Genomic DNA, 15,865 nt, shown 5'->3' with positions numbered 1-15,865 from the left:
TTGATTGCACCAACATGGCCCAGACAAACAAGGTTCCCATACCTGGCCCAGATGGCTGTCAGATCACGAACCCTTCCCCTCTTGTCTCACCTACTGACACAGGATACAGGACACCTCCATCACCCTACCATTCCAACGCTTTGTTTCAAGGCAGGGCTAATCCAAGGATGACAAAATTTGAAACATGCTGCTCCAAGGAGGTCCAAGACATTCTGCTTAATGGCCGATGTCTCTCCACACGAAAAACATTATGCACACAAGTGGAAAAGATTCTCCATCTGGTGCCGAAACAAGCACATCATTCCACAATCGGCCCTGTTACCCACTATCTTTGATTACTTTATTGACGCTCAAAAAATCGGGCATCTCGACTAGCTCCCTTAGAGTGAATTTATCAGCCATCACTACCTTTCACGACAAGGTGGATGGACTCACGGTCTTCACCCATCCACTAACTAAGCGCTTTCTCAAGGGTATAGAGAACATTTTTAAGGGACCTGACCCCTATGTGGGACCTCAACCTTGTTCTCCGTGCCCACGTGGGCAAACCCTTTGAACTGCTAGTGACCTGCTTGTTCCTACACTTCTCCATGAAGGTTGCTTTTTTAGTAGCTATCATATGAGTATGAAGGGTGGGAGAGTTGGGTTCCCTTATGGCACACCCACCTTCTACCACATTCCTCAAGGACAGAGTCATCCTATGCCCACACCCAAAATCCATACCCAAGGTCACCTCCCTCTTCCATCTCAACACACCCATTTACTTACCTGTATTCTTCCCCAAGCCACACACCAACAACGGGGAGGAGTCCCTTCACACACTAGACATCCGCAGAGCACTGGCATTCTATATAGCGAGAACAAAAACATTCAGAAAATCGTCCTGGCTATTCGTATCCACAACAGAACAATCTAAAGGCCAAAGCATTTCCAAGCAGAGACTTTCTAAATGGATCTCTAATTGTATCCAACTATGTTACCAAAATTACAATTTGCAAGCTCCTTCTGGACTTTGCACACACTCCACTAGAGCTCTGTCCACATCCATAGCCTTTCTCAAACATGTACTCATCATGGATATTTGTAAAGCAGCTACCTGGGCATTGCCCCATACTTTCACCAAACATTATGCCCTGGAACAGCAGTCAGCTGCAGATGCTCACTTCGGTCTATCGGTCCGCTCCACCGTACATATATCAACTCCAAAGCCTCTCCTCTCCACTGAGGGGTACTGCTCTTCAGTCACCTAAAGTGGAGCACCCACAGGGACACTCATCAAAGAAGAAAAGAAGGTTACTCACCTTGTGCAGTAACTGAGGTTCTTCGAGATGATTGTCTCTGTGGGTGCTCCACTACCCACCCTCCTTCTCTCTGGAGGAGGAACTGGGTGGCGGTTGTCTGTGCTCGTAGGGTAGCCGCTTGGAGTGGCCAACCAGGGCACTGCTACCACAAGTCTCTGACTAGAAGTGCCAGCACCCACAGGGACAATCATCTTGAAGAACCTCAGTTACTGCACAAGGTGAGTAACCTTCTCTTCCCCAGCCAAGTAAATTTTCTTATTAGCTAATTGACCCACTACACCCTGGCCCATTATCCACCACATTCACTAGTGGCAAATCAGTACATTTAGTCTAGAATTTCTGCTGAAATGATCAGTAGTGAAATAGTACTGATACACTACAAGACTTCATTGTTACACCTCTGTGTATATGTATTGTGTATGTGTATTGTTACATACACTTTGGTGTATGGGGTAACTTATGTCTCTCTGAGTTATTGTTTCAGGCTGTCTGCAGACTCAGGCAGATATCAGTTGCTGCATTACTTTAAGTTCAGTTCACAATCTGAAGGTTTTATTCACAACCATAATAGCTAGAGATTTAGGGCCTTGTAAATTACTATACCTGGAGCCCTGGTCTTTAGTAATGAAATAAATAACTAAATATATAATGTACATGCTATATATGTATATATTATTCTTTTGCAGAATGTTTTCCATATGGCGTTAAGTAGGTCTTTAAAGGTCTCAGCCTGATATTTTACTGGGTGTCAAAGCAGTAGAAAGAGGGCAGATGCATATGTTTTGAAAAAACTAACCATTTCTGCCTTAGCTCCTTAAACTTATATTATGTAACGTCCATTTTCTCCTTTCTTTTCTCTGATAGTGATAACCTGCTAAGGAGAGCTGCATGCCAGGAAGCCCAGGTAATACCATTTAATGTGATACAATTAGGTTAAAATCCCCATCTTATCTCACTTGTGCAGGACTCCTGAGATTCTCCCAGCAGGTCTCATCTATGTGACAAACCTAACAGAGATGCTAGCTGTAGGTGTTTTTTTTTTTTTTTTAATTTTATTATTTTCTCTTTTTTTGCGACAAGCCATAGCCTAAATGAGGCCCCCTTCTTTCAACGGGCTGGTGTACCTAATTGGTTATTATGGCACTGAATTACAGGTACAATGTGGTTGCATCATTAAAGTAGTTCTTGGTACTATTCAGTTTGCAAAGTCCTTCAGTTATGGAGATTTAATTATTCCATCTGTCTGCAAAGTGATGGTGAAGAGGAAATGGATCGACAGGACTGGAGACTGAAATTTTATATATACCCTAGAGCAGGTATGGCAAAAGCCATGCAAGCTGCTTTATGCTAATCATAGAGAGATTATCTATGGGGCTGATGGGATAGTTCAGTGTACTTGCCCATTCAATCCTGTGTGTGTCTACCAAGTTTTCTAATGAGGGTATCAGTTGTGGTGGCTGATTTTGTAATATTCCTACTTGTCCACGAGGAAGTGAACTGAGACCATCAACTTATTTCACATAGGTCACCGAGGAAAATATTAGCTTCTAGTGAAAGTCTGCGTGGTCGTGCTTTGGGAATTGGCCTCACGGCTTTCCCTTTACACATCTACTTCTGCCATCTAGGGTCTGTAAGGCCAACTAACTAAGGGCAGACTTCTTACTGTAGTGTTCCTGCAACGGAAGCCTGCTCTTACCAAATATTCTTTCATTGGCGTGAGTGCTGTTTACCAGGGACTGGGCCACTGCACACTCCATTCTTATTCCACTGTTGACACTGTAGATATTGCAAGAGTCTTACTGCCTCCTTGCCCGTGCCAGCCAAAACTTGTTCTGATCATGCTTCCCGTGCCAGAACCTTGACAAGGGCCCTTGTAGGGCTCTGAACCATCGCCCATCACTGTAGTATTGGCCTGCCAAGAGGTGTGGGTGTAAATTATTTTTCTCCTCAGACACCTTCACCCAAGATAACTGCTCAATAGTGAGGCCCATAGAGAAACCCCAATTTAGACTAAGTGCTGCGAGGAAGAGTGTTCTCAACAGCATGACCCAGGCTGTGCAGCTTCTTGCTGGAAGAGAGTCTGTGGACCCCAAGCCTGATCAAAGTATAAGAGAACCTTTTCAATATCCAACCTTTCCCCATGAACCCTACTCACAATAAATCAATGTATTTCCCCACATTTATGCATTCAAATTCTCCACTAATTCTGATAGAAAACATCAGTTGCTCTAAACTCTTATGCTTTCTCTGGTCTTGTTCAGTTTGGATAACAAAGTGATAAGTGCCTTATATGTACCTCCAATAAATAGCTGTTAATACCTCACTACCTGAAAGATGCTGCCAGTTTGGAGGGAGTTCACGGAAGAGTAAAGACGAATAAGGGGTTTGAGGGATTGATTTGATTTATAAGGAAAGTGTCGGCTAAATATGAAATTAAAGAATTTGAGTTAATTTCAGTTTGGTTAGGGAAGTGTGCGGGCATTGTAAAGAAAGGGCCTGACTAGCAAGTAGAAGGAATGCCTTGAAAACAGTGAGTTATAAGGCAAGAGGGAGTAAAGTAGGGAGGATGTCTGGTTCAAAGAATAACTAATGAGACAAGGGGAAGTGTCTAAAAAGAAGGCCTCTGTCCTGTAGGAGTGACTAAAGATGATTTTAAATAAAACAAATGAGAATCTGTCTTAAAATGAGCCACTGTGGCCCTTCCGACCCCACACACCAGGGTTGAAGCCTATCTGAATCCAGGTGCAATGGGAAAACAGTTGGGCAGCAAGAAGGAGGAGAGGAAAGGCCTTGGGAAGAAAGGAGGTTGTCAATCTTATCTGGATTAAGACTGGCAAGAAGGGTGAAACTGTTTCAATTTGTTTTTTTGGTGAAGTTGGTACTTGGCAATGACATCACTTGTTTGTTAAAGGATATAAAAAGTAAACTCGTAAAGGGTTCATTGCTAATAACTACCTGGTCACGTCGGAACTGACCAATATGACTCTCAGCACCCCTGGGTTTAGCCCATTTGTAAGTGTCTTGATCAAATGCTTATAAATGTTTTGTTACTGTTTGGATGTAGTAAATTGTCTATTATTTAGGCTTTTTAGGCATGTTTAGAGCAATTGTATAATATTTGGCCTTTGGGTTTAATAAAAGAATTTATAGTTAAATTAGTGTTTGGTGGTTTCCCATATTAATATTTATAATTTCAAATATTATTGATAATTCCAACAGAAAGCTTAAAAGGCCTAAATGTGCATAGTGTCAGAAGGATGTCACTGCAAAGAGGGAGAGTTGCTTTGAGTGGAACAAGGAGCTAGAACAGGGGTTCTCAAACCGGGGGTCGGGACCTCTCAAGGGGTCGCGAGATTATTACATGGGGGGTCACAAGTTGTCAGCTTCCACCCCAAGCCCCGCTTTGCCTCTAGCATTTATAATGGTGTTAAATATATAAAAAAGTGTTTTTAATTTACAAAGGGGGTCACACTCAGAGGCTTACTATGTGAAAGGGGTCACCGGTACAAAAGTTTGAGAACCACTGAGGTAGAACTACCCTAGAAGTAATGGATTTGAAATTAAGGAAAGCTAAATTTTCCTGTGTATTGGGAAAATCATAAAGATGGGATATGTTAGATTATGGATTAGTCTCATAAATGAAAGGGTGGAAACACCATCTCGTGAGACACTTGAAAACTGTAGTGGATAAAGCGCAGGAGACTATCCTGCAGGGAACTGTCCTGCATTGGAAGGGTGATAGACTAAGTGGATGAGTAGTTCTTTTCAATCTCTAATTTCCATAAATGCATTTATCAACAAAATGGTGATGCTGAGTGTGACATAAAAACATATATTGAAGCAGCAGCAAGAGCTGATAGGATCAGACCTATAGATTGTAAGATCCTCAGGGCAAGAGTAATGTTTAACTGTTTGCAAAATGCCATGTGGGCTTCTGGTGCCATTTAAATAATAAAAATCCAAGGAAGACAGACTAAAAGACCCACTCCGGTGAAAGAATAATACAAGAGATGCTAATTTTTAAAATATCAATTCTTCATTGAATTAAGCATATTGCAAGTCCTATGCATACAGATTTCAGGAAGGAGCAAGCTGTGTGCTAAAGTGATCATTACATCTACATTTCAAGTAAAGACTCCATCAAGGTATGGTGATTTGAACATTCATCACCTTGTAATGTCATATGTCCATCTAAAATTCTACTTCACAGGACCCACCATACCATTTAAAACTTTTTATAACTCCTTCTTGTGAAGAAGTTAGCTGTCATTGACCTGCATATATATGCTTGTTTGCAAATGTGATCTGATTGGTTGAGATTGTTCTGAATCTTACTCTTGTTGGACCTCTGAGGACTTTAAGGAACTTTCTGTTTTGTCACATTGCTCTTCAGCTGCTCCCTCTGTGAAATGGGGATATAATACACCTTAAAGTGGTGTAGTAATATCTGTGAAGCGTATTTGTATGAAAGGTGCTATATAGGTGAAGAGTAAAAGAGTTCTGCTATTGGTAGGTAACATAAAAGAGAAACTGACCTTCTCAAATGTTGTCTTAAAATATATTATTACATTATTTTAAAATATGCTTCTGTGTTGTTTTCATGATGCTGGACTCTTAAACAGTTTTTTAAAACTCTTCTGTTTATTATTTTTAATTTCCCCTCTTTAAAACAGGCATTTGCTACAGAAATACCCCCAAATATATCACATAAAGAAATGATTGTCATTAGTCATAAATCATACGAGTGACAGGTTGTTTGTGTAGAACAAGTAAATATATCACATTTCCCCCAGAGTGAATAATTAATTGTTTTTAACAGCTGTAACATGCCAGGGGATTATTGATGAGGGCCCTCATTTTCTCTGATTTTCCTTAAAGAATTGTAATAAAATTTAATCAGTGGCTTTTCCCAGATGTTTTTCAATAAAACTTAAGAACTGATGGTTTGATTTCCCCCCCCCCCCTTTCCTTCTCCCCCAACAACCACTTTCATACACCCTTTTCCTTTCCATGTTTTTCCAGTTGCTTTATTATAATATCTCCTGCTTATTATTATCTCACAGAGCTGGAAGGGACCTTGAAAGGTCATTGAGTCCCATCCCCTGCCTTCACAGCAGGACCAAGTACCATCCCTTATTTTTGCCCCAGACCTCTAAATGGCCCCCTCAAGGATTGAGCTCACAACCCTGGGTTTAGCAGGCCAATGCTCAAACCACTGAGCTATCCCTCAGTGGGTTTTTTTAATTGTATATTTTTTTTCTTAGCTCGGGTTCCTGTAGTAAAGATGATGATTGGAGTTAATTACTATTTTGAACAGCTAATCACTAAAATATGAGAGGGTTTTTTTATGTAGTGACCACCTTCTTCAGAATCACAAAATGCTTTGACGAGGTTCCCATGTAAAAGGAGTCAAGGACCATTTTCTTGTTCTTTGTACAGTACCTAGCACAATGGGGCCCTGGTCCATGACTGGGGCTTCTAGGTGCTACTTCAATACAAATAATAAGTAATACTAAAAATAAAGGCTGTAAGGGTTTGGAATGGGAGTGATGATGCCTTCCAGTGAGCCAGGAGGGAGTTTTACAGAGGTGCAACAGCACAAGTGAAAACACAATCTTCCCTTGCCCACCCCCACAATGAAGAATTGTGGGAATGGGACAGAAAGGTGGCCAGGAATGGAGTGAGCAGATGGTACGAGAGGCTGAGTGAAGTAAGTCCATGAAGAGCTCTGAGAACCAAGGGGGCTATTTAGAATTGGGGACTGAGGTGGGATAGGAATCCACTGATGGAATCTGAAAACACAAGCCTGGGAAGGTGCTGCTCTCTGTGAGAGCAAGTAGTCTGGTTGCAGCGTTCCTTCCCCCTTTAAAAGTAAGTTTAGAAAATATGAATTTAAGGAGAACGTACAAGACGGAGTACCAATAGCCTAGTAAGTGATTACATCCTTAGTAAGGTTTTCAGCAGAAATGGGGTCAAAACAAGGGCAAATTCTGGCCATGCTGTGGAGGTGGTGGTAGGTAGACACTCAAGGAATATTTTGGAGGGAAAAGAAGTTTAGGATCAAGAATAACTCCCAAGATTTCTGTCTGTGGCCGAAAAATTTAGGTCTGAAATAAAGAAGAATGGTAATGGGAGTCAGAGACTTGAGAGATAAAGAGGATTTTTTTTGCTCAGGAGGACTTCAGCCTTTGAAATTCCCTGTGTCACTGGAACACGGAATCACGAAGAAGAAGAATAGTAGGCTCTGCTAAGATGAGAAGCTATGTGATAGGCCTGATAGGGAAGACATTTGTATGCAGTGTAGGGTGAGGGGATGATGATGATGATGTTTGTTATGCATTATTTAAAACTGTAATGACAGGTGACTTAGAAGAGAAACTCCCTGTTTCCTCCTTTTTTTTCTTTTTATTTAGGTGTTTGGCAACCAGCTGATTCCTTCCAACATGCAGGTGAAGAAAGCAACAGTTTTCCTCAACCCAGCAGCTTGCAAAGGGTAAAGTTCCCCTTACACTCCATTCCCCAAATCGCACGCACCCCTTCTTTATACTTCTAAACTGTCCTTCATTGTGAAGGTCAGCCATCCTGTTGGTCTTAAGTGTGCCTCCACTCTACTCAAAGCTGGTATTATCTAACTCTTACTTAGGTTGGTTGCACCAAAAATGTTGGATCAAGATATAGAAGTTAAAGAAAATGTTGTTTATGTTAAAAGAATGAATCCCAAATCATTTTAAGCTTCCTCCATTGTTGGTTTTCTTGTTTCCTGCTTTTGGGCTATCAGTATTCCCTTCCTGCAAGTGACCTTGATTTCCACCCCAGCAACAATAGTAACCAGTAATAATAGGGTCTTCCACATTTGTGATGGTCAGAGGTAACCAATGATCCTGTTGCATGGAAGCCAGCCACTGGGGAAGGGGTCTTGTCCAGTACCATGGGGCTGAGCATGGTATACATGGTTAAATAAGACACCGAGCTGGATTTCTAGAGGATGCCAACGGTTGTCTTGAAAATTGTATTGGTAAAAATGGTCTGCTTGCGGCAATGCATGTGTATATCTCTACTGATTGGCTTTACTCCCTGTCTCATCTCTGGAGGGGTTCAGTGAATAATAATAAAGGACCATTAAGTTACCTGTCCTGGAAGTACTTTGTCTCACATGTTTTGTTCTATGGCGATGGGGTGGAATTGTGACAAACCACTCATCTTTGAAAAATGTACAGTGTCCATAATTTAAAGCCTCCGTTTTCTATTCCCTGGGCTCTGCTCCTTGCAAGTAATGTATAATTAATGGCTTGGTTATTTTATTATGCAGTTCCAGGCATAAAATGCATGTGAGCTTTACCAAAATAAGGTCAGGTAAAGTTTTTGTTTTTAAACTTACTAAATAATATATAGAACAAGTAACTTTAAAAATATTTCCCCTTTAAAACTAGAATTTGCTTCCTTCATGACTTTAAGGCATGGTGCTCCATAACACATTAATTGTGTAATAAATAATAAATTACTCTTTCAAGCTCTTGTTTTGATTATTACTAATTATTTTTGGAACATGTTTAAAACAACTCCTTTGCATTTATAAAGACTGCATAAAAAAGTTGACATACTTAAGAATCGGTCTAGAAAATTCATACATTTGGACCAAAACAAAACCCACCTCTTCTGACTGACTTTTGACAGACAGGCTGAAAGACTTGTACCACAGAACATGTACTCTTTTTTTTTTGTTGGATTTTCTTTGCTTTGAATTTTCACCACCTCCCTCCTCTTCCTCCTCAATGATTAAATGATTTCCCCCTTATTTTCTCCAGAAAAGCGAGAAACCTTTTTGAAAAGAATGCCGCCCCAATTTTACATTTATCTGGCTTGGATATAACCATAGTTAAGGTAAGACCTGATCTGTTACATTAACCTGTGTGTTATGCTGAGACCTTGGACTGATGCTGAGTTTTTAAACTTCCCAATTAATTTAAAGGCTGTTTGAATGCTTTTTAATTTTCAGTAGGGTTGACTGAGGGTAAGTGTACATGTGTGTGGGTGTGAGTGGCAACTCTTCTATAACTGATGTTTGAGAGGAGACTCTCCCAAATATTTGAGTGTCAGATGGTAATACAACCACACAGTCCACACGGTGCTTGGAGTTACCAGTTCTGCCTCAACATGTAAAATTGATGTGAGAAAGTTTTTCAATCCAGTTGAGAGCTGCAGATTAATTAAAAATAATCTTGCATACCTTAATAGCTCCCCCCAAATGAAATGTTCTGCTCTCCTGAGGGAATGCTGAACTACAAAGGGGTGTGAATTTGCAAAGAGCCTTCACTGGGAAGAAAAGGAAAAACAAACGTGAAGGGTTCCTGCTGTTTCTGAAGAATCCTTGAGACTGTTGTGTTTGCTGTTTAGTATGCATTACACACTGGCAATAAAAACTGCTCTTTGGAAGATATGTGTACTCTTATGAATGTATCTTTCTGTCTTGTAGCCTTATTGATGAGGTTGTGTTATTTCCATGATAAACCCCCTATTTTTATTGGTGTTTGTTCTACTAAAAAATACAGTGTCAGACCAAGAGGAAATTCTATTTATTGTATTTATTTTACAAGTCTCTTGTCAAACTGCAACGGTGCTGCTTTAGATTTCACAAGTTAAGCAGAATGTGATTGCACCAGTACTTAGATGAGAGACCACTACAAAAAACCGAGGTGCTGCAGGAAGAAAAGTTTGTGGTTCAGAAGGTGGCATTGTACCCTCTTGTGGTTTAGTAGGGGGGCATTGTACCTTCAACACTGAACCACTTCCCCAGCATGTTCAGAGGCGTTATTCTTCTGGATGTGCTGCCTTTTTTGGAGCAGACAAAACTACAGTCCTTACCACTTATGACCATTAAAAGATCCTGTGATATTTTCTTTTGCAAGAACAAGAGTCACAATCCAGGTGTTTGTGTTAAGTTCTTTTTAGACTACATGCAATCAATCTTAATTCTCCATGCAGTTTCAGTGGAATACAACTGTATTCCAAATACATCTGTCTTGGGTTCACTGTGGCATGTGAGCTGCTTCAACAAGTAGTGCTATTAAACAGGGGACATGTTTCACTCCTCAGTGAAGTGATTTCTGTGCATGTGATGTAATACGTGTATGGTGTTTTGACGAGACCAATAATAGAGCAAATCATATGTATCCAAGACTTCTCTGTGGACATGCGGCCGTAGGCATGGTAAGCTGAGTTTCTGACCATTGGTCTCTGTTGGTATCTCAGACAGATTACGAAGGACAAGCAAAAAAGCTGCTGGAATTGATGGAAAATACGGACCTGATCATTATTGCAGGAGGGGATGGAACTGTACAGGAGGTACCGCAGGAGCTTTCTCCTGGCTTGTATATAAAAAGTCACAATCCATATTGGGGATAGAAAGATGGAGGGTTGTGTAACATAGTTGTAGAATGCTATTGTTCTGGTATGAGACATGTTCATTCCAAAACATGCTGTGGATTAGTTTTGACAATGAAACCACTTGAGAGTTACTGGGCAATAAAGAAATCAGAAAATGCTTTCCCAAGCAACTGATGTTCATAGTAGCATAACTCAAACTCTGTGAAAGAACACACCCACCTATGCACGTACATCCCATCACTTTGGGGTTAAAACTAATCTGCAGATATTCCACACACAAACCAGAAAGTTATAATGACTGAAAACTGGGGTTCATAGCCCTGCGTGAGGGATGCATGCTTTGTCCAGGGTGAAAGGATGTAGACAAAGAATGTTTAAACAGTTACAAAGGATTCAAAATAGAGTGGTGTTTGTGTGCAGTAATTTCATATTATATGGGTGATTAACCATTGGAACAAATTGCCAAGGGAAGTAGTGGATTCTCCATGCCTTTCTGGAAGATACATTTTAGATTTCCTCATGTGTTAAGAGCACACTGAGTGCCATCATAAAACATGCCCAAGCATCTGGTTCTGTTACATCTTTGAAGTCAGCATATGCATTTAATCAGTGATTGTACATTCAAACCCCTGCCATTCTCTATGGTGGGTACAGAAAATGTACCCCTTTTTGTGTAAGAAACTACAGCTCCTTCCATAAAACATTGGAGGCCTCATAAAAGTGCATCTATTCTGAACAGCAAATGTCTGCATTTCATATGTTTCTACTGTAAACTGCACAAAAGAAGCCAAAAGCCAAATATTTCCACTATCTTTCAGGTCATAACCGGACTCCTCCGCAGAGCAGATGAGGTGAGGTAGTGTGTTTGTTTTTTATTTATTTTAATTTATATCTGAGGGGCACTCCCAAGCATCCAATTGAGCCTCTTGGTCCAGGCGGACTCCTGCAGATAATCCAAGCCAGCTTGCTGTTTAATGAGTCAGCCGTGCTAGTATCCTGCAGTTTTGTGCACATCCTTTTTCTCTCTCCCTTTTTCAATGAGTGGAATGGCTCCCAGCCCAAACTGTTGGGGGGCTTCCAGTTACAGAGCAAGGAATGTGCAGAAGCCAGACACAAAATTTTCAAAGGCCTGTGGCCCAATTGTGTCTAGTTTTTTGTTTGGCAATAGAGCTGTAGAAAAAACTACAAGTGATTTTCTGTATTTGCAACCCATAACTGAATTCATTGTGGCTGTGCTCCTACTCCTTCTATGCTCACTTAACGTCCGTATTCAAGCCGTGAATTTCTACTGACATAAATGGTTGCAAAAAGCTAATTTTAAGGGCTCATACTAGAATATTCACACTGGAAGCGATGATATGTTTTACTAGGGATGGGACACTGCTTATTAATAAAGCAGGGGAGCAGTGCTCCCAAAACCTCTTGGCAGAACTCTGGCAAAAAGGCAATGAAATAATCCAGACAAGGATCTGATGATCCTCTTGGCAATTGGACTTCTGGCTGCTTACACAATTACTTTGTCTGAATGTGACAAGACAAACATTTTATATTTAAAATTTGCAAATAAGCCGGTAATTTTTAAAGGGACTCTGTGAACTTAAAAAACGAATAACGACAACAAAACATTTTTCTCTGCAGTTTTTTGTACTTCTTACTGTTGCAGTTGACCCATAAGTTCCCTATCATTGAAAGAGAGTGGAGAAAAAAGAATGACTGTTCTGTTTTCTCCATTTGTTTACTTCGAGCACTTGATAGTATTCTGAAAGACTGTGCATTGCAATGCAGTTTATGCTAATTTACAACAGCCCAGAATATTTTGTATGCTGCATTATTCCGCAGGGTGTGGGAGTTCATTGTAGCATAGTCGGAGCTTCTGATTCTGCTTTTCTTGGGCCACAGAATTCTCCTACCCCACAGAATTTTGTCTCTACTGTCCGTCCACATGGTAGAGGTAATGGTTTCTTGCAGGTTTGTCCACCTGCTTGTGCTCTGCCTTCCCTTTATGGATTGTGTCTTAACAACACTTCTGATTATAGGAAGAGCCCATTAAAGGCGCTAAAGAGATGCCCTCTTTAGTAAAGTGAAAAGGAGTACTTGTGGCACCATAGAGACTAACCAATTTATTTGAGCATAAGCTTTCGTGAGCTACAGCTCACTTCAAAGTAGGAGCAAGTAGGCCTACGAAGAGCCAATCTCTTGCAAGCTATAAAATGACACTGTGTAGAGTGAGAAGAGGGTGCTAGGAGGTGCAAGGGCTTACAAGTGAGGGGATAGCAGGTAAAAGTGATGGCAAAGGGGTACAGTTTAGCTGATGTGGATTTGCAGTGTCACAGTGCTACAAGCCACAGTACCCAGCAGAGAGAGAGAGTACATTGTGATATACAGTAGTTTACATTGTTTTGCTTACACACTTCAGGGAACACAGTTTATTGTGATGGTGGTACACTAGCTTGCTCCAGCAACAAGGCCTTTACTGCACCATGGGCCAGAAACCAACACAAGCAATGACTTCCACAATCAAAGCCTCTGTTGTATCAATTCACACTTTTTGAGGAAATCTCTTTTGTCATGCAAGGTTTCTCTATCAAGGGGGCTTCTGCAAAGGTAAATGAGATTCAGTGCATCAGGGCTTCAGATGCCACCTTGAGTTGCAGAGAGATGGCAGATTGCTGACCGAATCCATACATTAGGTAGTGTATACCTGCCAACCTGTGTGTAATGATGCTCCTAATGATTACAGAAAGCTCCTTTGTAGCCAGTTGGCACTGGTGGGTTCAGAGATTCCAATGCCATGTTCTGAGTCATTATGTGTTTACTATCTCATTTCGGGAAGTGCCCGACTGCTTAATGCCAAGGGGGCAATAGTCCACACAGGAAGCTTAATTCAGCTGATGCAAATGTGAATTTACTTCCTTCATGTTTCCAGGCTACCTTCAGTAAGATTCCTATTGGATTCATTCCCCTTGGAAAGACCAGTACCCTGAGCCAAACTCTCTACCCTGGAAGCTTAAACCAAGTCCAGTAAGTTTTGCATGCAAGAGGGAGGGGAGATTTGGTTTTATTTTTGAGGGGGAAATGCTGCTTGGTAGTTTGGGGGTTTTTTTAGGTCTTTCTTCTATTATCTCTCCTCCCTTCCCCTCTGGGTTACACAGTAATTGGTAGTCTGAAGGGCATGACAGTTATTGGGAAATTGGATGGGCATGTGAGTCAATGAAATTTAAAGGCCAATTTAAAACTCACAGAAGGAAATATTTTTTTCTTAGGATGCACAGTTTATCCTGTGGAACTCCCAACCCCAAGATACCCTTGAAGCCAAGAGCCTGGCAGGATTCAAACCAGGATTGGGCATTTATATGGATAATGAGACTAGCCAGAGATACAACAGACAAAACAACCCAATGGTTTTGGAAAGAATACAAGTTCTCCCGCTTCAGTGTATAAGCCAATATTTGCCTAATAAGTGCTAGGAAGAAACTTCCCCAGTATATAGGACAATATACACTGTATATGCCCACTGCAGGGCTTCTTGTGCTTTCCTCTGAAGCATCTGTTTAGGATTCTCCTGGTCACCAGGAGACAGGATAGTGGACAAAACAGACCATGGGTCTGATCCAGTCAGGCAGTGACCATATTTCTGCATTTCGCTATGTTAAACATAAGCTTATTTTTCTGTTTGTTTTTTAAAAAAATGTAATTAACCAACTTTTCTTCCTCTTCCCACATTTTTCTACCTTCCAATTTCTCCCATACTAATGGATTTATTCCCTTCACTGTAAGCTCTGTTCACTCTTGTCACAGTAACTCATTAGCATTCTGCTCTGTGGAAGCGTTGCTGGTATACACAGTGCCTGCAAGCCAAACTGGCATAACATCTGATCCTTCATTAAAACTCCGAGTGCTTTGCAGCTCAACAAGATAGACAATGCACTAATCCAGTGGTTCTCAAAGCCGGTCTGCTGCTTGTTCAGGGAAAGCCCCTGGCGGGCTAGACCAGTTTGCTTACGTGCTGCGTCTGCAGGTTCGGCCAATCACGGCTCCCGCTGGCCGCGGTTCACCGCCCCAGGACAATGGAGGCTGCAGGAAGGGCGGCCAGCATGTCCCTTGGCCCGTGCCGCTTCCCGCAGCCTCCATTGGCTGGAGGAGGGCGAACCACCGAACCTGGAGATGCGGCAGGTAAACAAACCGGTCCAGCCCGCCAGGGGCTTTCCCTGAACAAGCGGCGGACCGGCTTTGAGAACCGCTGCTCTAATCAACAGTAGGATAAAAATAATTTTATGTTTGGGCTTTGAAGAAGCCATATGAATTGAGAGATCTTATTGTCCGTTGATAAATTTCATAGATGGGGACCACAATATATTGGTGGAGTTGAAAAGAGTTTGTCAATAAGCTGCTTAACAGCCCATGTTGGTAACAGAACCTGACTGCAGACATAAGAATGATAAATAGTAACATTTTAGATATTTGGACATTGGTTCCTCCTTTGCTTATTGGACTTAAATTCTGAGTTCAAACACCATAAAGAGCCAAGGAATGGACAAAAAGGTTCCTTTTCCTTCTTTAAGGGACTGATCCAAGGCCCACTGAAGCCAATGGAAAAACTCCTATTGACTTCAGTGGACGTTGGATTGACCTAAAGTGTTTTATATAGACAGGTGTCATGGGAAATGTGCGCAATCTTGAACTCAGGTCTTATTCAGTGACTGAAGGAGAAAATGTACCTTAAACATGTTTAACAGTTGAGGTTCAATAAGGATAAGTGCAGGGTCCTGCACTTAGGACGGAAGAATCCAATGCACCGCTACAGACTAGGGGCCGAATGGCTAGGCAGCAGTTCTGCGGAAAAGGACCTAGGGGTGACAGTGGATGAGAAGCTGGATATGAGTCAGCAGTGTGCCCTTGTTGCCAAGAAGGCCAATGGCATTTTGGGATGTATAAGTAGGGGTATAGCGAGCAGATCGAGGGACGTGATCGTTCCCCTCTATTCGACATTGGTGAGGCCTCATCTGGAGTACTGTGTCCAGTTTTGGGCCCCACACTACAAGAAGGATGTGGATAAATTGGAGAGAGTCCAGCGAAGGGCAACAAAAATGATTAGGGATCTAGAACACATGACTTAGGAGGAGAGGCTGAGGGAGCTGGGATTGTTTAGTCTGCAGAAGAGAAGAATGAGGGGGGATTTG

General features: G+C 41.5%; 1 protein-coding gene across 5 annotated transcripts in view; it reads left to right on the top strand.

The window, feature by feature from the left end:
* Positions 1 to 15,865, top strand: part of AGK (acylglycerol kinase) — a 59,896-nt gene that overhangs the window by 26,743 nt on the left and 17,288 nt on the right. For all 5 annotated transcript variants that reach the window (XR_012156046.2, XR_012156045.2, XM_073322228.2 and 2 more), the window contains exons 3-8: positions 2,166 to 2,205; positions 7,715 to 7,794; positions 9,107 to 9,182; positions 10,551 to 10,643; positions 11,504 to 11,536; positions 13,612 to 13,706. Coding sequence is in view for 3 of the 5 variants with exons in the window: in XM_073322228.2 (XP_073178329.2) it covers positions 2,166 to 2,205; positions 7,715 to 7,794; positions 9,107 to 9,182; positions 10,551 to 10,643; positions 11,504 to 11,536; positions 13,612 to 13,706 (417 nt within the window). In the remaining 2 variants the exon portion in view is untranslated. The remainder of the gene's footprint in view (positions 1 to 2,165; positions 2,206 to 7,714; positions 7,795 to 9,106; positions 9,183 to 10,550; positions 10,644 to 11,503; positions 11,537 to 13,611; positions 13,707 to 15,865) is intronic.

Source organism: Lepidochelys kempii, chromosome 1 (assembly GCF_965140285.1).
Source record: "Lepidochelys kempii isolate rLepKem1 chromosome 1, rLepKem1.hap1, whole genome shotgun sequence".
Taxonomy (NCBI): domain Eukaryota; kingdom Metazoa; phylum Chordata; order Testudines; family Cheloniidae; genus Lepidochelys; species Lepidochelys kempii.
The sequence above is the reverse complement of the archived record's forward strand: the minus strand, read 5'-3'. Positions and strand labels throughout refer to the sequence as shown.